The 24,319-nt window shown below is 49.1% G+C and overlaps 1 protein-coding gene across 2 annotated transcripts in view; it reads right to left on the reverse strand.

Annotated features, from left to right (window-relative positions):
- The window catches only part of CACNA1B (calcium voltage-gated channel subunit alpha1 B), a 180,723-nt gene that overhangs the window by 114,677 nt on the left and 41,727 nt on the right, over window positions 1–24,319 (reverse strand). For both annotated transcript variants that reach the window (XM_061199517.1, XM_061199518.1), the window contains exons 7-11: window positions 13,455–13,558; window positions 10,426–10,541; window positions 10,026–10,082; window positions 8,866–8,955; window positions 7–216 (exon numbers count right to left, since the gene is read on the reverse strand). In XM_061199517.1, the coding sequence (XP_061055500.1) occupies window positions 7–216; window positions 8,866–8,955; window positions 10,026–10,082; window positions 10,426–10,541; window positions 13,455–13,558 (577 nt within the window). The remainder of the gene's footprint in view (window positions 1–6; window positions 217–8,865; window positions 8,956–10,025; window positions 10,083–10,425; window positions 10,542–13,454; window positions 13,559–24,319) is intronic.

The following is a 24,319-nucleotide window of genomic DNA, read 5'->3' on the forward strand; positions in this document are numbered from 1 at the left end:
ACGTACACAGCGCCGTGGTGAGCCGCTGGGGCTGGTTGTAATGCACCATGGCCACGCACAGCGTGTTCAGGGCCACCACGCACAGCACCACCCAGTAGAAGCTCTGCGCCTTCACCAGACGCCGGATGAAGAACCGGAACATCTTTTCCTTCCTGCGGAAGTACGACGAGCTCTCCGTCTTCCCGCTCTTGAGGCTGGCTCGGGCAAAGGGGGACCCTGCGGGAACAGGGGCTCACTGAGGACGTGGGGGACAGGTGGGCCCCAGGACACGCTCGGCCTCCGCCGCTGTGAGCCCCGCGGATGCGTCCTCGAGGACATGCTTCCCCCACCCCGCAAGGACGCTTGCCCCCAGCCCTGGCCCAGCTCGAGGCCCCAGTTTCCATCACAGGCACCAAGTGTGTCAGACCCGTTACCGACATTGTGCTAATGACCCGTGTCCCCTGCAGTGGGTCCTGAGCCCACCCCCGCTTCACAAATGAGGGAACCCAGAGCCTCGGCGGTCTCCATGGCTGCTGGGCTCTGGCTGCGAGACCGGGATTGGAACCGGCCTCTGGTCCCCAGCGCCCCCGGCCACCTTCCAGGAGGGCAGCCCCGATGCTCCCAGGCCATTCCAACTCCTCCGTGCGGCCTGGGGAGTCCTGCTGCTTCTGGCCCTCCCTCCCTCTGTAGCTCAGGGGTCAGCAGCCACTGACCACCTGCTTTTCAAGGAGTTTTACTGGAACACAGCCAAGCTCCTTTGCAGCTGGCCCATCTGCAGAGCTAAGTGTGGTCCACAGAGCCCCCAAAACTCAGTCTCCAGAAAGTTTGCCAAGGAAGCTGCTCCTCTGCCCCGACTCACCCGCCAAACCCACTGCCTTCCCTCATTTCCATGCCTGCGGCACCTCTGCTCTGCCCCCACCGAGAAGCGCTTCCCTCACTGGCTCCTTCTCAGCTCCACGTCCCGGCGTCAATACCGCCCTTCTTTAGGCTCCAGCTAACAGGTCTCCAGCCCCCCAACAATCGCACCCTTATACAGCTGCACTGTGTCGGCTTGTCGGCCTGTTCCGTGCCCAACCACCAGGCCACACTGAGCTCTGGGGGGACAGGGCCACCCTCTGCACCACCCAACCCCTCGCGCCACTTGACAAATGAGCGAGCAGACTTTGTGGGTGCTTGGAAGGTCTGAGTGCCTCTGAGTGTTCAAACCCAGCTGGCTCTGAACACCTGGCCTGGCCGTCAGTCCCTGGGGAAGAAGCGTGTGAGCGTGTGTTCCGTGACAGTGGGCGCATTTGCACAGGTTTGTGTGCGTGTCCACACCCAGACTCTCACCAGCACAACAAGAGCGTTATCAGGCTGGTGTTTTCTTGGATTCACTAAATGAAGACGGGCCGAGGCCTCTGGAGAGACCTGTCTACAAGCTGAGCAGCTGCATCGGGCAGGGAGACGCTGCGTCCCAGACACAGGAGGAGCGGTCCTGCGGCGCATCCGTCAGTCAGCCCTTGTGGTGGGGGGGGGGCGTGCAGGGCCCTAACGGGGAGTTCCTGGCACTCTAGATGCCACACCCCACCCACACCCACGGAAGACACTGCTCCATCACAGCCTCTGGCTACGCCGGGACACAGCCTCCCAATCCACGGCCAGACACCAGCCAATGCCGATTATTCAGGGCTGGCTCATTCAACGAAACCTCTTGGCCAGCCTTGCCAAGGGTTGCAAAATGCCAAGGCCACAGCCAGACACACCTGCTCCCTCCTCAAAGGCAGCCGTGGGGCACAGAAGGAAGACAGGGACCCAGTACAGACAAGACGAGGAGAAACCTCCACACAGGCAGAGCCATCACGGACCCACCCTGTGAACCCCCATGCTCAGAAACCCCAGACACACCCATTTAGAAACAGAGTCACACACATGTGCTACACAGCATACCCGGACGCTGACCAAACCCCCCAAAGACACACTCGGATTCACACAGGCACACACCTGTGAACACACACAGGCCCGCTCTGGGAAGGGAGGTCAAGAGAACACTTGACTCAAGCAAACCACTTTGTGCATACCCATGGCGAGACAAGAAGCACATTCTCCACAGAGATCCCTGCTGGACAAGCCCCGTGAGGCCAGCCAAGCCCGGCCACGAGAAGGGCCTCAGGGCTGCTGCCCTCGCATAGCTGCCTGGCCATGTCCGCCAGGGCCTTGGGGCCCCAGGGCGTTCCGGGCCTGGGTCCCAGCAAGCAGCTCCTGTGTGCTCACGTCAGCTCTCTTTTACTGTGCTCAAGCCAGTTCACAGTAAAAGTGAAAATATGTCACATCCAGAATCATAGCTTTGGGTGGGGAAAACATGAGACATCGGGACTTCTTTTTGGCTTTCTGCAGTTTTCAGGTTTAACTTAATCGGCATATATTCTTTATGATGAAAAGGCTTATTTCAAGAAAAATACATATCTTCAAGCTAGGGGGCAATGGAGAATGAAATGGACTCTGAATGACAACAGAATTGAGCACTGGTTAGGACAAGGCGGGTGCCCACAAACACTTGGGTGTCTTCGTGCTGTGCCCAGACAGGGGCTCGTTAGTCAATATAACACCTACGCCAGTCCTGCTTAGCGCCCACCCTTCAAAAACCGCCCTGAGCGGGGCACAGAAACACAGGGTGGCCACGACCTGCCCCTGCCCCCGCGACCCTGCCAGGTCACAGGTCACAGATCACAGGTGACAGGCAGGAAGTGCAAGTCCCCTTCCGGCTTAGTGGCTGCCTCTGCGGGCATGGCGGGGGGCGGAAGTGACGTGGGCTGAACGCCAGGCACGTGGACGTGAGCCCCGTCTGCCCACCAGGCACGTGGCTGGTACACTCTCGCGGCTAGAGAGTCCCTACTGGAAACAGGTCCAGGGTCACACGTGCCTCACAGGGTCTCGGGGTTAAAGGAAACCATGCAGGCCAGCCCACCGGGCCCCAACCAGCAGCCAGCAGGGGGCGGAGGGGGGCACCCAGGAGGTGCCAGGCCCCACGTCCAGACCCGTGGGAACCAACAGCTGCCAAGCCTGAGGGCCCCCGAGCGCAAGGAGACGCCTGGGCTCGGCCGGGGCCACGGGGGAAAGTCTACAGGGTCCCAGGATCTGGCACAGCACCAAACCAATCAAAATAAAACTGAGAGAGAAAATAAAATTCCCTCCCAAAATCATTCAGCAGCTGAAAGGAAAGAAGTTCACTCTTAAAAACCCCAAACTAGTAGCCTCAAAAATGCAGCAAAGCAATCTTAAATAAACACAGGAAACGTAAGGAGGAAGAAATCATGAGGAAAAGGACGAGAGACACAAAGGAGCAAAGTAAGATACACATGAAGTAACAGGGACTCCAGGACTAAAAGGAACAAGGAAAGGAGACTGAGTAACTGAACAAATGGGAGAAAACATCCCTCATGTAGGAAGACCTGAGCCTGCAGGCTAAGGCCCACTGGGTTCCTGACCCCAGGCAAAGGGAGTTACAGGCGAGACCTTGTCTGCAGCCAGGAAACGAGAGGACAGGGCAGTGACACCCACAGAACAAGAGACAATGACCACAGCAGCAAAAGCTCTCTCGTCCTGAGAACCACGGAGGACACCTGAGTGTGACCAGAAGCCAGTCCCCCACCTACACACCCGTCTAAGGAGGACAATAAGGAATGACAGAGCAGAGCTGAGACAAAGCAAACCGCTGTGTGGTGTGCAGCGACTGAAAGGTGAGAACCTCTACGTGACCGTGCGTGTGATGGAAAGGCTAAGTCAGGATTTCTGCGCCCGGGGCAAACACAGGGACTAACAACAGCCAAGAACTAAATCCTCCAAACAACTCCAACCAGGAGTGGGGAGCGAGGAGGGGAAATACTGCAAAAGTCACATCTTATTGGGTTGGGGGTAAGGGCAGAGAGATGGGAAATAGGGCGATTTGGTTATGGAAATAATGCATCTTGGTGGTAAAGAGGGTAGAGGAATACGCTAAAATAGTAAAGAAAATGTTTCTAATTCTGGGAGCAGGGAAGGGAAGGTAACCATTTGTGGAACAGAAGTGGGAGGGACCAGAAATCAGCAAAGGAGGAGAGGGTGATAAAACAGCAACCCGATCAAAGCAGCAAAGCTGGGGAAAACAGAGACCACAGTACGAAATATCGATACCAAATGTGAAGGAATGAGGAAGGAAAAAGTCACGGATGTCAACCCTTACACTGAACAGAGACAGACTGGATCCCTCCATTAGGGACAGAGACTGTAAGACTGGGTTAAAAAAAAAAAAAAAAGCAAAACCCAGCTAAATACTGCATGTAAGAAGAACACTTAAAATGCTTAAAATGATAAAGAAGAGTTGAAAATGAAAGGGAAAGCAAAGATACCAAGCAATGCAAGCTAAAAACCAAAACCAATGGTAGTAACAGAAAGTATGACATTTGCTGTCACACAAGGAATTGTCCAGTGGAGGAACTAAACGGATAAAGAAGGTATTGTGTGATGATGAAAAGCATAATTTACAAAGAAGATGTAACAGTCATAAACTCCACATCTACCAAAGCATATAGTGGCTAAATACATAAACAAAAGCCATGAGAAATACAGGAGGAAGCATCAAGGAAATGCAAATCAAAACCATAATGATTTATCACCTCACACTTGTCAGGATGGCTATTTCCAAAAAAGACAAAAGACAAGTGTTGGCGAGGATGTGGAGAAACTGGAACCCTCGTGCACTGTTGGTGGGAATGCAAACTGGTGTAGCCGCTGTGGAGAACAGTATGGAGGGTCCTCAAAAAAGTTAAAAATAAAACTACCTGATGATCCAGCAATCCTACTACTGGAAAGAGAGAGAGAGAGAGAGATCTCCAAAATAATTGAAATCAGAATCTTGACGAGATCTGAGTTCTCCATGTTCTCTGCAGCACTATTCACAATAGGTAAGATGTGGAAACAACCTAAGCGTCCACTGACAGATGAATGGATAGAGAAAATGTGGTCTATACATACCACAGAATACTACTCAGCCTTAAAAAAGAAGGAAATTCTGCAACATGCACCAGCACGGATGGACCTTGAGGATATCATGCTAAGTGAAACAAGCTACCTTCAGAAAGACAAATACTTCATGACTGATTACACACGCATGAGGTATCTAAAATAATGAAATTCATAAAACCAAAGACCGGGACGGTGGTGACCACGGGCTGCTGGGCGGGGATGGCGAGCTGTGATGAACAGGCCCAGAGTTTCAGTTAAGCAGGATGAACAAGCCCTGAAGACCTGCTGCCCAGCAGCACAGCACCTGCCGTCAACGGTGATCCATTGTACACTTGGAATTGGAGAGGATGGATCTCATGATGTGTTCCTACCACACACACACACAATTTTAAGAAAAAAAAATACAACAGAAACTTATTAATAAAAAAATAAAATGAAGTGGCAATGTTCAAAACACGTCTTTCAGAACTGAACAGATCTAGTGATAAAACACAAAGACCTAAAGAACTGGAGAACACAATCAATAAACTTGATTTTAAGAGATACCCATACAACCTGACAACTCTCCAAAACAGAGCATACACTTTCCGTCAGTGAAACTTTTTAAAATCAGTCATGAATTTAGAGTTTGAAAATTTCTAAACTTAGAGATTTACTGGCCACATTTCCCAACCATTATCTGATAACATTAGATATAATAAAAACATGATCAAAGTATCTTGCTACTTATAAATTAAGAAGCACACTCGCAGATAACCTTTGCCTCAAGAGGAAAGTAAAGAAATTGTTATCTGGAAACCAGTACAGAGGGGGACTTCACAGCAAAGCTTTGTGCAGAGGAAAATAAATGCAGCCTTAACTGCTTTTGCTGTTAAAGAAGAAAAAAGAACAAGTTACACATTTTCAGAAGTTAGAAAAGTAATAATAAAATAAATAAAAATAATGTAAAAAGATAAACCTAATAAAGATTAAAAGTAACAAAAATAAAATTGAAAACAAAAAGTAGAAGAAAGGAAATCTACAATCTGGTTATTTTAAATGATCTTTAATACAGACTAACCTCATATGATCCTAATTCAGAAAATAGAAAGCAAAGGTAAACATACTAACAACTGGAAAAAAGCAAAACCAAACTCAACACACTCTAGTCAGTCTCAGAGCTTTAAATAGCCTCTGCAGCCCTGAATGCCAGAGCCCAACACATAAAGCGCCCACCTGACACCCCACTGCATCTCCAACATGCGTCTCAAACTCAGCACCTCTGAACCGAATTCTGGACATCGTCCCCCAGAACGCACATGTCCCAGATCCCGTCCTCCCAGGGAGGGCTACTCTGTGGACACTTCCTGCAGAGCTGTGCTTGATGTCTCTCTCTTTCTCTCACACCCACGTCCGACTGGTCAGCAAATCCTGTGGGCTTGTCCTCAAAATAGATCTAGAATCCAACCACTTACCACCCCCATGGCTGCCACCAGCCGCGGGGTCTTCATAGCGGCCTCCGACCTGGTCCTGCTCCTGCCCTCTCTGCACGTCAGTCTGTCCTCAGCGCCCCGCAGGAGCCAGATGCTGCCTCCCCTCTGAAGACCACCCTGGCAGCCAGAGTCCCCTGACCCGGTCATTTCCTCTCCTGCTGCCCCTGCGCCCCACCCCGCCCCCGCCCAGCCCCCTCCACTTGGCTCCAGCCACGCCAGCCTCCTGGACTCTCCTGCCTCAGGGTCCTCTCACCTGTCGTGGGGATGCTCTGTCTCCAGGTGAGCTGACTTGCTCACTTCCTTCAGCTTTTTACTCAAAGGCGACCTTTCCCGAGGCCATCTGCGGCCACTCTGTTTAAAATTCCAACACCGCCCAGACCCTTCAAGCCCCCTCCTTCTCTACTTTTTTTCTTTTTCACACCTAGCACTGGAATGGAAACTCCAAAAAATGAAAGGCTTCTGCATCTTGCTTAGTGCCATAGCCCAGTGCCTCAGGCACTTCCCAGCACATCTGGGCACTTAGTAAATATCTGTTGAGTGAATGGACCAGCAAATGACTGAATACAGAAGAGATGAAAAGAATATAAGAGAACTCTACATGCAGCTCTATAGAAACAAGTTAGAAAAGGCCACAAAATGGAAGATTTCCTAACAAAATATAATTTATAAAACTGGTCCAAGTTATTTTCATTTTTTAACTAGATGGGTTCACATTTTTATCTCACCTTTAAAGAATAGAAAATTTAGGTGTTATTTAAATTATTCCAAGCTATAGAAAAAGATTTTTTTAACTCTCCAATTCATTTTACAAAATCAGAATAAAAACTCTAGGTAAAATAGGAACAGAGGGAACTATTTAAATATAACACTCACAAGATAAACTTGAAAAAAAATTTAACAAAATTCAGATCCACAACATACATTGGTCTCTTATGAACAAACACAAACAACCTGATAGAAGAATGTACAGAGTATACGAAGAGTCACCAACACCTAAATTTTAATGGGAAACAAACATTTAAAAAGAGGTTCAAAATCACTAGTAGTGAGTGAAATGAGAAGTAAAGTCCCCTTGAAATATCACTTTATAATCATTCAATTGCCCTCAAACTGGTAACAGTCAAAAGTAGCTGCAACATCCAAGCAGGACGAGGGCAGATGTCTTCCTGCCCTGTTGATGGATGTGAATTCACAGCCCTTCTGGAGAGCAGTGTGGCGGCAGCCCTGAAGGTGCCAACACACCCCTCACCTCAGCAGCCCTGCTCCTGGGAACCCATCCCACGAGGGACATAAAGCACTGGTGAAGAAGGACAGATGTTTATAGGATTTGGGGGGCAGCCGATTACCTGACAGTGAATCCACACCATGGAACACCACACAGCTACTTACAAGAGCGAACTCAAATCAGACCAACTGATGGGGAGGGGTTTCCAAGAGGCACTGATGAAAAAATTTGTATGAAACTATTTCTGTAACATGAAAAGACCCCAAAACTCTACAACATGTATATGTTCGTGTGTGTGCGCGTGAGTGTATGAGTGTTATCGAGAAACAAGGAAGGATAAACCCCAAGCTATTAACATGCGTTTACTGGGGACAAAGAAGGGGAAAGTGGAAACAAACAGATAAACAAATACACAAATGACTTATTAGAGAGGTCTGTATATAAACGTAACAATATAATGGGAAGCAGCTCTTCCAACTCGAGTCCACTCAGGATCGCTGGAGAGCAAGGAGGTCTGCCTTGGATGTGACTTGGAACCTTGTCATGAAAAGCTGTCATTGCCAAGCGCTGGCCCCCCTCCCACACTGCCGAAGGTGGAGACCCAGGGCTGAGCCCTCCTTTGCCGCAGAATGCACAATGACAGGGCATTTAGTGCAAAAAGGCCTGGGCACTTCTGGTGCTAGACTTCCAGCACCAGGCTGAGAGGAGGTACTAAAACGATAAAAGATAAAAGAACCAGGTTCCCCTTTTACTGTTTGAGAAGCAGGGGATGAAGCCAAGCCCTCAGAGGCAGCAGACCCAAGGAACATGGGAGATACCCAGGGCTCAGAAGAGAGATGGCAAGAAACTTTCGGTCCCTACAGAGTCAGTGACACACGCAACCTCCGGCCTGGGGATATGCCCAAGGGCTCCACGTCCACATAGGACGGCAGAGCCAAGAACAGCCAGCAGCCAGCAGTGTACTGAAATGAATGAGTGAGAGGCCTGAGCAAAAAGGAACTTCCAGGAGCTGTGCATGCAGCCCACCCCAAGGGCTGGGCCCAGGCAGAAATCCCAGTACCAGGATGCTGTACTTCTTACTGTCGGGTGGACACACACGGGACTGGCTTACTTGGGGGGTGTGGGCGGTAGGGAAGGAGGGGAGCCGAGGTGACAGGGAGGGAGCGGGGCGCACATTCCGCATGCAGTCACAGGCCCACAGAGACTCACCCACAGCACAGAGGTCTGCAAAACGGTCCTCCCCCTCCTCCGCGTGGATCAGGTCATTTCGGCTCTTCTTGGTGGCTGCTCTCTTCAACACTGCTTTAAACAAAGGGTGGGAGGAGGCAGCATGAGTCCGGGCCTCCAGATGACCTGCCTCAGGGCTGGGTGGTGCCACTGTGGGCTGTGCCAGGAACTGGCAGCCTTTCCAGATCTCTCCCGAAGCTGAGGCTGAGGGAAGGCAGGACGATGCCTGGCCCCCATGGGCCCCTCTCGGTCTTCAGAGCAAAAGGGACAAGGGATTTTGAGGTTGGGCCCTGCTTGTCCTTCTCTCCACAATGATGTCCATGGGGAAGGCCTGGCTACCATGGAGACCAGGAAACCTCCACGTGGGATAGGGCCAGGGCTGCAGCCGGCTGCCCCAACAGCCCACACTCCAAGGCCAGGTGAGAGCAGAGAAATCAGGTCAAGGCTGCAGAGGGGCCAGCACAGACTGCTCAAGGCCCCAGGTGTGGGCCCAGGTGAGACCGCAACATGCGTGGCCATGCTGTCTGGCCCTGTCCTGAGCAGCAGGTGTGAAGAGAGAGCAGCCTTCCTGCCACCGGGGCTGTGCTGGCCCCCGTCCCTGCCCCCGTGGCCCCAGGCTGTGCTAGGGGTCTTTCTACAGAAATCTGGGGGCATCTCCCTGAGCCCTGGGGACAGATACAGCTTGGATTAAACCAGCAGTTTTCAAGCTTCTAGAAGCGGCGCTGTCCAACAGAACTTTCTATAATGACTTGAAACGTGCCGAGACTGAGGATCTGGATTTTCACTTTTGTTTCATTGTAACATACGCACCTGCAAGCTCACACAGTCACGTGTCAGCTGCCAGCTGCCATGCTGGAAAACACAGCTCTCAGCACAGGCTCCTGTGACCCCCCAGGCTGAGCCCACTGCTGGCTATGCCCACCTTGGTCCATGGCACGCAGCTCCGCAGGAGCGTGCAGCTGACCCTCCCCGGGCCTGCTTCCAGAAAGGCCCCGCCCAGGACCATGTTAAGTGACCAACGCGCAGGCACCTGGCCGAGCAGAGGGCGTCATGCCTCACATGCAAGCGTGCACACGTGTCACTGCCCACCCAGCCACCAAAGCCCTGTGGCCAGGCAAGGAGTGCTGACAGCGGTCACCTACCATCCAGAGGGGACTTCTCCTCTGCGTTCTTGTCCTCCTCGGCCAGCATGACTTCCTCTGTGAGTGAGACACAGCCTCAGGCCAGAGCCCTCCTGTGCCCACCCCTGAGCGGGGCTCGTCCCCCAGGAACGCAGCAGGAAGGAGGTGAGACCCTGCCTTCTCGGCCCTCACATTCCCAGAAGCCGGCAGGGCCCATGGCTGAGCGTCTCCTACCGAGACACACCCCTTGATGGGTCCCACAGACAGCGCCCTGTGACGAGGGCCTGGCTTGCTCCCCTCACACATCGCCCTCCCGAGAGCGGCCCCCGCCCCAGGTGAGCTCGACCCTGGGAGGGTGCCGGGGAGAAGGCGCCGGCAAAGGCCAGGCCAGGCCAGGAGCACCACACGGCCCTGTGCTCACCAGCCTTGAAGATCCACTCCAGGTACCCGTTGAGCTCCCGCTCGATCTGCTGCTGCCGGCGGAGCTTCAGGAAGGCCCGGCGGTTCTCCACCCGCTCGCGCTCCTTGGCGAACTCTCTGTGATGGGCCAGGCCGGAGCAGGAAGCAGATCAGGTGGGTGCGAGCACACCCACAGGCCCACCGTGTGCGGCCAGAGGCACAGGGACTCAGGAAGAGGCCAGGACAGGGGAAGCAGGCCACGGGCTACCCCTCCCGGTGCCTCCCATCACCTGGCCTCTCCCCCCCCCACCCCGAGCACTTAACAGGCCCAGGTGAGCCCTCCCTCCTCAGGCTCCTGCAGCTCGTAGGGACAGCACCTCAGTGCCCAGAGAGGGGGCTCCAGATGGCAGGGACAATTCCACCTCCCCCTGGCCTAGAGCAGGCCTGGGCATGCACCCTCCGAGGGCCGGGCCCTGTCATCTGGACAGAGACGCTACAGAGAGCTTCTGGACAACAATCCCCCAGAGGAGAGCTTCCACTTTGTTTCTTCTGCTGGTTCAGACCCAGAACCATTGCTAGAAGGAGGAGAGACGGGCAGGCACTGGATCGGCTGAGGGCGGCCAGAGATGACAGGGAGACACTCTAGAGTCACCCAGCTCCTCAGCCAAACCACTGAGGCTCTTCTGCCCTCCTGGGCCCTCAGCACCACAGCCCCAGTCTCCCAGCCAAGCTTAGAAGCCAAGAGGCTCAAAAGGCCAGAAGGAAGCCATTCACACACACAGGCACAGGAGCGCGTGTGCGCACACAGACACACGCACACGCGCACACACCTTAGCTCAGGTCCCCAGAGGGCAGGCAGGCACACCCTCAGGGCAAAACAGCAATGCCTGTTCTCTGCCAAGTGAGCGGCTGTCTCTCCCCCAGGAGAAGCAGCTTCTGGGCTTGGCAGAGGGGGCGGGCCCGGCAGGCTTGGCTCCTGTCACGCAGCCACAGTGAGAGGGAGAGCTTGGCTCCGGATGGACCACAAGCCTGAGACTGGTGTCCACCAGGGCCTGAGCTGCTGCAACCCTGGCAATGAGAGGAGACGGCTCCCACCTGGACCTCTCACCAAGTCCTGAATCTGCAGGAACGCAGGGCCCCTCGTGGTCTCCCCACCAGGCCAGCGCCATCAACCACACCGGAGGGAAGGAGGGCCTGGGGGTGGCAGTGGGGCGTGACCATGCTGCCCGGTTGGCCGGAGAGCCGCCAGCAGAAACTCGCTGCGGTGACCAAGGCCTGGCCGCCGGGCAGCCACAGCTCAGCAGGCGGCTGGCTGTGGCCTGCCCTCCCCAGGCTTTGGCCCCACTGGCAGGAAGGGCTGCGAGAGGAACCACCGATTCTGCTTCTCTGGGCACTGGGAGGGTGAGAGCCTGGGGCGTGGCGGGGAGCAAGGCTGAACCAGCTCCAGGCTGGCCCGTCCGGCAGCCCTCCTCCAGATGTGGCAGAGCCACACGTTGTGTGCTGACCACTGGCCTGAGGGGCCGTGCAGTCTCCAGCCTCCCCGGGGCTGGCAGAGAACCCTGGGGCCCCGCTGCTGGAGCTAGAGGCCAGAGGGAGGGCTCAGCTGAGACTCATTAGGAAAATCAGCCTGTATCGCCTGGTCCCCAGAGGCAAGGATGCCCGCAGGTGGCGCCAGGGCTGGGAAACACAAAGTTCGGGGCCCCTCACCCAGTCTCCGCTGCTACCCCTGCTTCTTTCTCACGTTCTCCAGAGTAAGCTTGAGCAGGACCCACTCGTGTCCCGCCAGTCTCCCCGCCACACCGCCCAGCACGGGGCCCCGCCCGCCTCACGAGTCTGGCCCCTGGCCAAGCCCCCACACCTGGCAGCCCCAGCTCTGAGCATCGCAGACACCACACCCTCTGTGCCTCCGCCCCAACAATTCTCTGCCTGGGAGATGCTCCCCTCTCCTTTGCCAAGCTCATTCCTGGTCCCCTCTGGGCCTCAGCTGAGCTGCCCCTTCCCCAGGAGCCTTCTCTGAGCCCCAGGCCTCCCTTGGCTTCCCCATCCCAGCTCAGACCACAGCTCCCCCCCTGACTAGGAGTTCTCATCGGTCCCCTGTGCTGTGGGCCTGCCTGCTCCCGGCGGAGGTGCTTAGAAAGACACACTACTAACAGAGTCTTACAGGAGGGGACCAAGGCAGGAACGTGTGCCAGAGCCAGAGCACAGAGCCCTTGGGCCCAGCCACTGTCCTCTCTGTGGCTGTTCCTTTCCAGACCAATATGAGAGCTGCCCCTGGGTCACGACCTCAGGAGCCTTGGGCCTGAGCAGGAATCTTCAGGGCGGGTGGAATGGAAACATTACCCTCCAGCCTTAGAGGGAATCTGATGCTCAGGTGGGGGCAGGGAGGCAGGCCAGCCCAACGCCCTCTCCCTCTGTCTACACAGCTTCCTCGGCCCCAGACAAGGGCAGGAGCCCCAAATACCAGCCCCGGTTGTTCCCTGAAGCCAACAGCACTTCCTTGGTCCTCGGCCCCATGCAGGACAGGAGGGCTCTATGGGCCGCAGGTGTGCTACACCTCACTACCAATGAGGGTAAGAAACACCTTTCTCCAGGAGGGACCCCAGCCCTGCATCCTCCCTTGTCTTCTCCTGGAGGTCAGCAGGGACAGGTGACCAGAGAGGCGAGGCAAGCCAGGGGTCAGGGCTGGGGTGGAGACCCAGGGCCGCTCCATTCCTTCTCCAGTGTCACACAGAAGGGCTCTCTTGTCCCCAGGGCTGCTCAGAAACCCCACCACGAACCCAGATAAGAGGCAGCAGCAGCCCCTCCCCTGACTCAGAGGCCGGGGTGAAGGCCAAGAGCTAGGGGTAAGGAGGCCAGGGCCAGGGACCACCAAGGGAGAGGTCAGAATGGTAGCACCAAGGACAGGCTGGCTAGAGCTCAGGACACTGGGAGTGACCGTCCCGGGGCCAGGCCGAGCCGAGCCTCCCCCACCACACAGGCCGTGTCCAGCCCCATCAGCCCCCTCCACAGCCTGCGAACACGAAGGTGGCACACAACCGCATGGCCTCTTACCCCGAGAGCACGCCCAGCACCAGGTTGAGCATGAAGAAGGAGCCGATGATGATGAGGGGCAGGAAGTAGAGCCAGTTCCAGGTGTTGCCGGCCGCATCGTTGGTCTGGAAGCAAGAGGAGATGTGCAGGACGGTGGGCAGGACAGAGCCCTGGCCACGGAAGCTCCCCGGCCCTTCTCACACACCGGCAGAGTCCAAGGGCAGGCGGGTCCAGACAGGTAATCCAGGCAAGACCCACCATCACACCTGCCTGCCCTTGCCCCACAGAGCCCCCTCTGGGGCTGGGGCCCCCAAAGGACCAAGGAGCTTCATGCTCCTGGCCACTGCCAGCAACACTGAAAAGCCCAGGAGTAGTCCCAGGGGGCCAAGGGCTGCCCCAGGTACCCCGCCTGGACACGTTCCCTCTGCTTCCCAGGCTGCTGGACACACCAGGCAGCTCCAAAGACATTCCTCCTTTGTGAAGCCCACGGACCCCAAGGCCCAAGTCTGATCTCCTTTGTCTCCTGCAGTTTCCACAGCTCAGAGCAGTAAGCCCTGTGCCGCATCCCCCCGTCAACGGCAAGCCCACAAGTCCCCAGGGAACAGCTGGGCCTAAGACAGAACCCGGCACCAGGGCCTGGTCTAAATAACCAAACGCAAAAGGTCTTCCCAGACCTTTTGATTTTTAGAGCACAGCCCACAAAAGGGTGAGGCCCTCTGAATCCAATTCATTTCCACCGTTGTTTTGTTTTCAGGGGCCCCCCGTAGACCCAGCTGAGACGGGTGGAGAGCCTCTTTCTCCCCACGAGTCTGGTGCTAGAAGTGAACCAAGAGGGGTGGGTGTTGTGGGCAGGTGACCACCTGGTCCCTCCGCTCCTCTCTTCAGAGGCGGCTCACAAGCCAAGGGCCAGGGCCCTGAGCAGGACAGAGGCAGGAAGACGGCCTGGCACTGCCCTGAGGCTGGGGCTGATCTCCAGGTGCTGCTGTCGGAATTCCTGCCCTCCAGCGTCTGCTGGCCTAGGCAGATTTGCGGACTCCACCCCTCCAAGTCCTGAGTCCCCTGGACTGCCTGCCGCTTGTGGCTCCTGATTCCTGGACACTGATTCCAGGTTGGCCGCTGAGACCCCCGGGCCTTGACCAGAGTAGACACTCAGGCCCTCAGCTCTACATGCTGCCAGTGTTCCCAGACCACACCTCTGCCAGCCCCACATGCAACTCCGACCTACGGGCTATGATGACCACCAAAGCCGCTAATCTCCCCAAAGGGCACCCTCAAAACCTGCCTCCTTCTGGGACAAAGGAGAGATGTGCTGCCGTGGCCTCAGCTCCTCTCACCTACTCGAGGACTTGGCTCCTGCAGTTTCCCTCTGATGGACCGTTCCCATCAAGCCAAAGCACCCTATTCTCTTCTTAAAAAACAAGACAAAACCAACAAGGACTTGCACTTCTGGGAAGATGGAGTGGACGTACTCCTCCCTATTTCTCCCGCTGAGCACAATTAACACCCTGGACGTTACATCTAGAGCAAATATATATTTCACAGAAGACTCTGAAAAGTGGAGAAAAGAAAGCAGATCAGCTGGGACCTCTGGACCCATGGTGAGTTCCCTGTGTTTTTGTTTTGTTTTTGCCTCATATATCCCAGACCTGGGGCTTTTAAAGCCTACAACCTGGAAATGCCAAGAGACACAGACAAAAAAACACACCAACAAAAGCCAGCACTCTCTCTCTAACCAAAGGGCCAGGAAGGGGGCCACCCTGCAAGGCAGACAATAACTGCACTACTCCAGCCACACAGGGCAGAAAAAACTGTAGTGAAACTTCCAACCCTGCCAGCAAAGACCCAGGAGGGAGCCTAGGCGACCACCCTCCCCAGACTGTAATGAGGTAACCAACCTCCCCACACCCCCAAACCACAGAGATGCCAGAGAACGACAAGCAGGGAGGTGGGATGTCCTCCTCGACAGATGGTTGACGAGGCCCCCATCCCACCCCACCTCTGTGGTATCAGTGGAGACACACGGGGAGCCTGGACTTCCACCCCCACGTGACAGTAATGAGACACACCACCCCCTCCCCACTGAGGTGCTGCCAGAAAGGCAGGCTTTCACCACCACCCAGTAACGAGGCCACACACCCCCCACCCACATAGTGGGCAGAGACCATGTGGAGAGTAGAAACGAGGCACACAAAACCTTCCCAACCAGGTAAGTATCCTAGAGGCAAGTATCCTAGAGGCAAGAGGGAGCCAGAACTACCATCCCACTCAGCAGTATGGAAAAGACCCCCACAATGTGTCAACAGAGGCCAGGTGGGGAAACTTTCCAGCCTTCTACTCCCACCTTGCAGTAGCAAGGAAGCAACCCCTGCTTCCAGTGACAGAATGGTCAGAGGAAGCCAGCTAAACAGAGGGCTTAAATAAGATCCAGGGTCCCAGGACATAATGCCAAAAATGTCCAGTTTTCAACTGACATTCATTTGCCATACCAAGAACCAGGAGGAGCACAGACTGAACAAAAAAAGACAATTGATAGATGCTGTGAAGGTTAGTTTTATGTGTCAACTTGACTGGGCCATGGGGTGCCCAGATATTTAGCCAAACATTATTCTGGGTGGTTCTGCAAGTGTGTTTTTGGATGAAATTAACATTTTAATTGATAAAGTAAAGCAGATTGCCCTCCATAATGTGGTGGACCTCGTACAATCAGTTGAAGGCCTGAATAGAACCACAAACTGACCCTCTTCCAAGTAAGAGACAATTCTCTATAAGAGAATTCAGACTTCATCTGTACCATTGGCACTATTGGGTCTCCAACTACTGGCTTTCAGACTGAAACTGCACCATAGCATCTCCTGGGTCTTGAGCCTGCCAGCCTAAATTTACTGCAGATTTGCACTTGCCAGCCTCCATAATCACATGAGTCAATTCCTAATAATAAATCTCTTTTTTTTTAATCTCTCTCTGTCTCACACACACACACATCACACACACATCCTATTGGTTTTATTTCTCTGGAGAACCCTGCCTGATATAGATTGCCAACACTAAGATGACAGAGATGATAGAAGTATCTGACAAAGATTTTAAAGCAGCCACCATAAAAATGTTTCAGAGGGTAATTGTATACACACTTGAAACACATGAAAAAATAGAAAGTCTCAACAAAGAAATAGTATCATCAAATAAATAAAAGATACAAAGAAGAACAAAATGGAAAATTTAGAACTGAAAAATACAATAATCAAAATTAAAATCTCAATGGAAGGGCCCAACAATAGAATAAAGACAACAAAGGAAAGAATCAGTAAGTGGTGAAAGAGAATAATAGAAATTATCCAATCTAAAAAAGAGAGAGAAAATAGACTTAAAAAACAAAAATCAAACAAGTAAGAAAAAACAGAGCAGAGTCTCAAGAACCTAGGGAACTATGACAAAATATTTGACATTCATTTTTCAGAGGAGCAGAGTACAGGAGAAAGAAGAGACGGCTGAACAGTATTCAAAGAAATGATAGCTGAAAAATTCCCAAATTTGGCAAGAGACATAAACCTACAGATTCAAGAAGCTGAGTGAATACCATACAGAATAAACTCAAAGAAATCCACAAGACATTTCATTGTCAAACCAAGGGAAACTAAAGATAAATTAAAAATCTTGAAAGTGGCAAGAGAAAAAGGGCACCTTACTTACAAAGGGAAACAATTCAAAAGATTTCTCATCATAAAGTATGGAGGCCAGAATGAAGTGGCACAATACTTTTCAGGTGCTGAGAGAAAAAAAAAACTGTCAACAGACACCTACACCCATCAAAAATATCCTTCAGGGATGAAGGGACCATCAAGACATTCTCATAATAAAAACCAGGGAAACTGGGAGAATTTGTCACCAGCAGATCTACCCTAAGAGAATGACTAACGAAAGTCTCTAAGCAGAAAGGAAATGATTAAGAAAGGAATTGTTAACCATTAGGAAGGAAGAAAGAACAATGAAAAGAGTAAAAATAGGGGTAAATAGATTTTATTTGTCCTTTTGAGTTTCCTAAATTATGTTTGACAGTGGAAGCAAAAATTATAACACGCTATGATGTGGTTATAAACATATGTAGAGGAAATGTTTAAGATAATTGTATTATAAATGGGGGAGGGTAAAGAGATATAAAGAAGGTAAGGTGTATATACTTCACTTGAGCTGGTACAATTATGACACCAGTAGACTGGAATAAGATATAGAGCAACCACTAAAAGACCAAACAGAGATACACTCAAAAACAACTAGATAAATCAAAATGGAATTTTTTTAAAAGTTCAAGTAACACACAAGAAGGTAGGAAAAAGAAAACAAAGAAACAAAAAACCAGAACAAATAGTAAACAAAAAATAAATAAATAAAATGGCAGATGTGAGCTCTAACATATCAATAATTACATTAGATGTAAATGGTCTGAATACACCAATTAAAAGACAAAGATTGGCTAGTGACTTTAAAAACATGACCCACCTATGTTTTGTCTATAAGAAATTCACTTCAAATATAACAATTTAGGTAGGTTGAAAGTGAAATATGGAAAAAGAAGTATCATATAAACATTAATCAAATGAAAACTGTAGTGGCTATATTAATATCAGAAAATAAATATCAGACAAAGTAGACATCAGAACAAAAAAAATTTCACTAGAGACACAGAGGCACATATACAGGTTTCCCCCACTATTTGAAAGCAGTGCATTCCTATGAAACCTTTCCTAAGCCACAAAGGCATAAAGCAAAGAAACAGTCACCATAGGACACATCAGCTAACACATACAGAAAATAAGATAAAACACAGATACTCACAGATACAATAGAGCTATGGCGATATGATGCTGAGATGCTGAGTGTAGTTCCCAGGGAAGGAGCTTGGCAGTGCCACTCTTGCTGCTTGGGGCGCACACTGCCTTTATAATGGCTCACTGTAAAGCAAATGTTGAACACTATCTTCTATTTTCACCTTTTTTCATAAAAGCATAAATCTTCCACAGATTTCTTTTGGTTAGTGGAAACAGGTATTAATGTAGGTCTTTCATAAAAATGAAGTGGCATTAAGAGAACTTTTGAAAAGTGGGGGATACATTATAATGATAAAAGGGTAAATTCATCAAGAAGACACAGCAATTCTAAATGTGTACATGCCTAACAAATAAGCTATAACATATGTGAAGCAAAAACTGACAGAACTGAAAGGAGAAACAGACAAATGCACAATTATAGTTGGAAACTTCAACACCTCTCTCTCAAAAATTGATAAGACAACTAGACAGAAAATCAGCAAGGATATAAAAGAGCTCACCACCAACCAACAGGATGTATAACTGACATTTATACACATACTACACAACAACACATTATATACACATTCTTTTCAAGTGTCCGCAAGACATATATGAAAATAGACCATATCCTGAGCCATAAAACAAGTCTCAATAAATTTAAAAGAACTGAATTTTTTTCAAATTGAGTGTATTCTCTAACCATAATAGAATCAAACCAGAGACAAATAACAGAAATATAATAGAAAACTCTCCAAACACAAAGTAAACAAACAATTCTAAATAATCCATGGATCAAAGAGGAAGTCTCAAGGGAAATTAAAAAATACATTGAACTGAATGAAAATGAAAATACAAGATATCAAATTTGAAAGACACAGCTAAAGCAGTTCTAAGAAGGAAATTTATAGCACTAAATACATACATTACAAAAGAGGGAAAGTCTCAAATCAATAATCTAAACTTCCACCGCAAGCAAAGGAAGAGCAAAACAAAGCCAAATCAAGTAGAAGAAAGTAAACAGTAAAGATAAAAGCAGAAATCAACAAAGTTGAAAATGTAAACAATAGAAAAAATCAATTTTTGAAAAAGTTTGTTCTTTAAAAAAAGTTAAATTGACATACCTCTGGCAATACTGACTAAGAAAAAAAGAGAGAAGACACAACTTACCAATATCAATAATGAAACAGGGGATTTCACTACAGACCCAACAAACATCAAAAGGATAATGAAGGAATACTACAAACAACTCTCTATACATTTGACAACATGGATGAAATGGATCAATTTCTCCAAAAACACAAACTACTACAACTCACCCAATACAAAATAGATAAATAGTCCAATAACTATTAAGGAAAGGGATATTGTGATTTTAAAACTTCCCCTACAAAAGGATAGACACATTGATCAATGAAATAGAATTGATGATCTAGAAATACACCCTTACATTTATGATGAGTTGATTTTTTTTAACAAGGGTGCCAAGACAATTCAATGGGGAAAGGATAGTCTTTTCAACAAATGGTGCTGGGACAAGTGGATATCCACAGGCCAAAGAATGAAATTGGATCCCTACCTCACACCATATACAAAAATTAAATCAAAATGGATCATAGACCTAAATATAACAGCCAAAACTAGAAAACATGGGAGTAAATTTTCATGACTTTTATTAGGTAATGGACTCTTAGATACTACACCAAAAGTACAAAGTGAAAAGAAAAACAGAAAAAAATGGACTTCATCAAAATAAAAATCTTTTTTACTTCAAATGATACCATCAGGAAAGTGAAATGATAACACACAGAATGTGAGAAAATATTTGCAAATCATCTGAAATATCTGGTAAGGGTCTAGTGTCCATAATATATAAAGAAATCTTATAGGTCAATAATAAAATGACAACCCAATTTTTAAATGGGCAAAGGATATGAATACATATTTCTCCAAAGAAGATATATAAATAGTGTAATAAGCATATAAAAGATGCTCTACATCATAAGTCATTAGGGAAATGCAAATCAAAGATAAAATTAAATACCACTTCACTCCATGGTTGGTTGGTTAAAATTAAGATTAAATTGTAATTTTACTAGGATGATTAAAATTAAAAAGATAGACAACAAGTGTTGGTGAGGATGTGGACAATTTGGAACACTTGTGCATTCCTGGTGGGGATGTAAAATGTTGCAACCACTTTGGAAACAGTTTGGCAGTCCTTCAGAAGGTTAAATATGGAGTTACCATATGACCCAGAAATTCCACTCCTAGGTGTATACCTAAGAGAAATGAAAACATATTCCACACAAAAATTTGTACACAAATGTTTATAGCAGGATTATTTATAATGTAAAAAAATGGAAACAACCCAAATGTCCATCAACCGATGAAATACAAACAAAAGATGGTATATCCACACAACAGAATCATATTTGATAATAAAAGCAATGAAATACTGATACTTGCTACAACATGGATGGACCTTAAAAACACAAAATCCCACATATTCTATGAGTCCATTTGTATGAAATGTCTAGAATAGACGAATATAAAGAGATAGAAATATATTAGTGGTTGCCAGAGGCTGGGGATGGAGGAATGGGAAGTGACTACTAATGGGTACAGGGTTTCTTTTTTGGTTGATGAAAATCTTCAAAAATGAGTAATGGTAATGGTTGCACAGTCCTGTGCACATACAAAAAGCACTGAGCCATTCACCACTTTGTGAATTTCATGGTAGGTGAATAAAAATAAAAGTGTTATATGAAAAAATAAAAATAAAAGAAATCTCTAGGCCCAGATTATAGAATTCTACCACACACTTAAAAAATAATTAACGCCACTTATGCACAATCTCTTCTAGAAAAATAGAAGAGAAGTAATTACTTCTCAATTCATTTTATAAAGCTTGTGTTACCCTGATAACAAAACCAGGCAAAGATAGTAAAAAGAAAGAAAGAAAAAAGGAAAGAAAGAAGGAAAGAAAGAAGGAAAGAAGGAAGGAAAGAAGGAAAGAAAGAAGGAAAGAAAAAAAGAAAGAAGGAAAGAAAGAAAGAAAAAGAAAGAAAGGAGAGAGAGGGAGGGAGGGAGGGAGGGGGGAGGGGAAGGGGAGGGAGGGAGGGGGGAGAGAGAGCACACGTACCTCAACCTAAACCTCACACTTTATACAAAAATTAACTCAAGATGGATCACAGACTTACATATAAAATAATAAAACTTTTAGAAAAAATAAAGGAGAAAATATTTAAGATTTAGGACTAGGCAAAGAGTTCTTAGATTTCATGCCAAAAGCCCAATCCACAAAAGGAACAATTGATAAACTGGACTTTATCAACATTAAAAACGCTGGTTCTTTCACAGACCAGGTGAGGAGTATGAAAAGACAAGCTACTGACTAGGAGAAAACATTTGCAAACCACACATCTGACAAAGAACTAGAATATATCTAGAATATACAAAAACTCTATAGTGAAAGAACAATCCAGACCATGAGCAAAAGATATGAAGAGATATTTCACTGAAGAAGATACACAAATGGCAAATACGTATGAAAAGATGCTTAACATCATCAGCCATTAGGAAGTGCACTGAGATACATCTCTACACACTGTCAGAATGGCTGAAGTTAAAAACACCAAATACCAGTGAGGATGCAGAAAAACTAGATTATTCATACACTGCTGGTGGGGATGCAAAAGAATACAGGCCTCTGGAAAAGCGTTAATTTCTTAAAGAACTAAACACGCAACTACTATACAACCCAGAAATTGCACTCTTGAGCATTTAACCCAGAGAAATGAAAACTTACATTTGCACAAAAACCTGCCCACAAATGTGCAGAGCAACTTTATTCCTGATAACCCTGAACAGAGGCAAGACAGATGTCCTTTAACAGGTGAGTATTAGACACTGTGGTCCACCCACACCTGGAGCGCCACTCAGCAACAGAAAGGAAGAAACTGCTGACACACAGAATAATCTGGATGCATCTCCAGAGTATTATGCTGAGTGAAAAATAGCCAATACCCAAACGTCACATAGGGTACGGTTTCATCTGTATAACATTCTTGAAATGGCAAAATTATCAACGCGGCAAAAAGATCAGTGGCTACCAGGGGTGAAGGCAGGAGAGAAGTGGGCGTGGCTGTAAAAGAGCAGCGCAACGTCCCTTGTGATGGAACGTCCTGTGCCTTGACTGGAGCAGTGTCACTGCCCTGGTTCCTGTAGCTACCAGATCTGCAGGTTGTTACCGTTACAGGAAAAGGGCAACGCATACAAGGGCTCTCTCTGCATTATTTCTTACAACTGCATGTGAACCTACAGTTACCTCAAAAGAAAGTTTCATTAAAAAAAAAAGCCAATTCCCACATCTCCCTGCACTTACCTCCTCTTGCCCTGCTCCACTTCACAGGGAAAACCCTTGAACGACTTGACTATACTTGCCGTCCTCACTTCCATACCTCCTCCCTTTAACCTATACATTCCAAGGTTCTATCCCCACTGCCGAAACGCTCTTGTCAAGTTTACCAACAGCTCCTGTGACCTCTCAGCAACAGCTGATCTGGTCGATCGCTTTCTGGAAACTCTCTTTGCTCTGCTTCCAAGACGCAGCACAGCTGCAGTGCTGTTCCTACTCCCCGCAAGTCCCCGCCTCGCTCTCTTTTGCTGCCTCCTTCTTTCCTACTTGGTTTCTGAATGTTGGAATTCTCCTGACAGCCAAAGGTTCAGACAAGGCTCCGTCTGTAGCCTTTTTTGCTTCTCCATCCACACATCCACACCCAAGCGATCTCATCCTCTCCCATAATTTTAAGCATCATCCATGACTTCAAACTTGCACCCTCGGCCCTGCTGTCCCCCCTGAACCCCCTCTCATACACCCAACTGTATTCTCAGCATCTCCACTTGGATGAAACAGTTGTCTAAAGCTTTCCAGGGCCAAAGCAGAGTTCTCAGTTTCCACCATGACGCTCCGCTAAAACAAAAATCCACAGTTACCCTGCTCCCCATTCTCCCCTTCTCAATAAAAGGCACCACCTTTCCCAACGGCTGCAGTCACACGATCTTTGATTCTTCTTTCTTTCACATTAAATATCACATCCAACCAACGAGCAGGTTGTGTCTGCACTAACTTCAAAATGGAGCCTTTGCACCTACGTATCTGAACGCGCCTTCCTCAGATCTTTACGAAACTAGTGCAATGAACAGATGCAGAACCACATGTATGTAACCATAAACCCACATTATTTACCTCCTACGGTTCCTCTTGTCAACTACAAATTGGCACTCACCACTGGCACTTGCCATCTACCTCTACAAGGGTTAAGTCATGTGTTGCTGCAGCTGCTGACTTTCAACACCCCCTGAAAGGAGTTCAGGTGGAGAGCTGAATTGAGGCCCTCTGGGCTCTGGGTAAAACTGGCAGAACAGGTCTTCCGATAGATGGATATTTTCAGGAGACAATCTTATGAGCCCAATTCTTGTATCTCCTCATATCTAGACAAGCACTAAAATCCTTCACGGCGACGCCTGCTCCGCATGACTGGCAGTAACCCGCACGAGACTAGCAGAAACCTTCTGTAAAAAATATGCGCTTGATTGCATGCACTCCCCCTTCACCCAAATCACATATATACTGACCTTCCCCCTGCCTCTGTGGAGCAGTTTCTCAGAGCGATCTGGGATGCTGTCTCCCGGGCTGCAGTCCTCATTTTGCCCCAGATAAAACTTAACTCGCAACTCTCACGTTGTGCATTTTTTTAAGTCGACACTCTGAACGTAGACATAGCCCGGGACGAAAATGTGGATAAAGTCCTGTGACTGTTCTGATAACTCTGGGTAATAGAAAATTCTACAACCACCTCAAGTATAAAACACAATTAGGTGTCCCGTCCCCGCTGACGTGCTTCACACTGAGAACATCTTCTCTCCTCAGCTGGCCCGCACAGCTGGCTGTTCTCAAAGGGAGAGGACGGTGCGGCCCCTCTCTGCTCCCGACGCCGTACACTCTTCCTCCTTCCTGGGTCACTGACCCCAGCACTATCGAAACCAGGGGCGGGGGGGCGGGGGGGCAAGCCCTTC

Source organism: Eubalaena glacialis, chromosome 9 (assembly GCF_028564815.1).
Source record: "Eubalaena glacialis isolate mEubGla1 chromosome 9, mEubGla1.1.hap2.+ XY, whole genome shotgun sequence".
NCBI lineage: Eukaryota > Metazoa > Chordata > Mammalia > Artiodactyla > Balaenidae > Eubalaena > Eubalaena glacialis.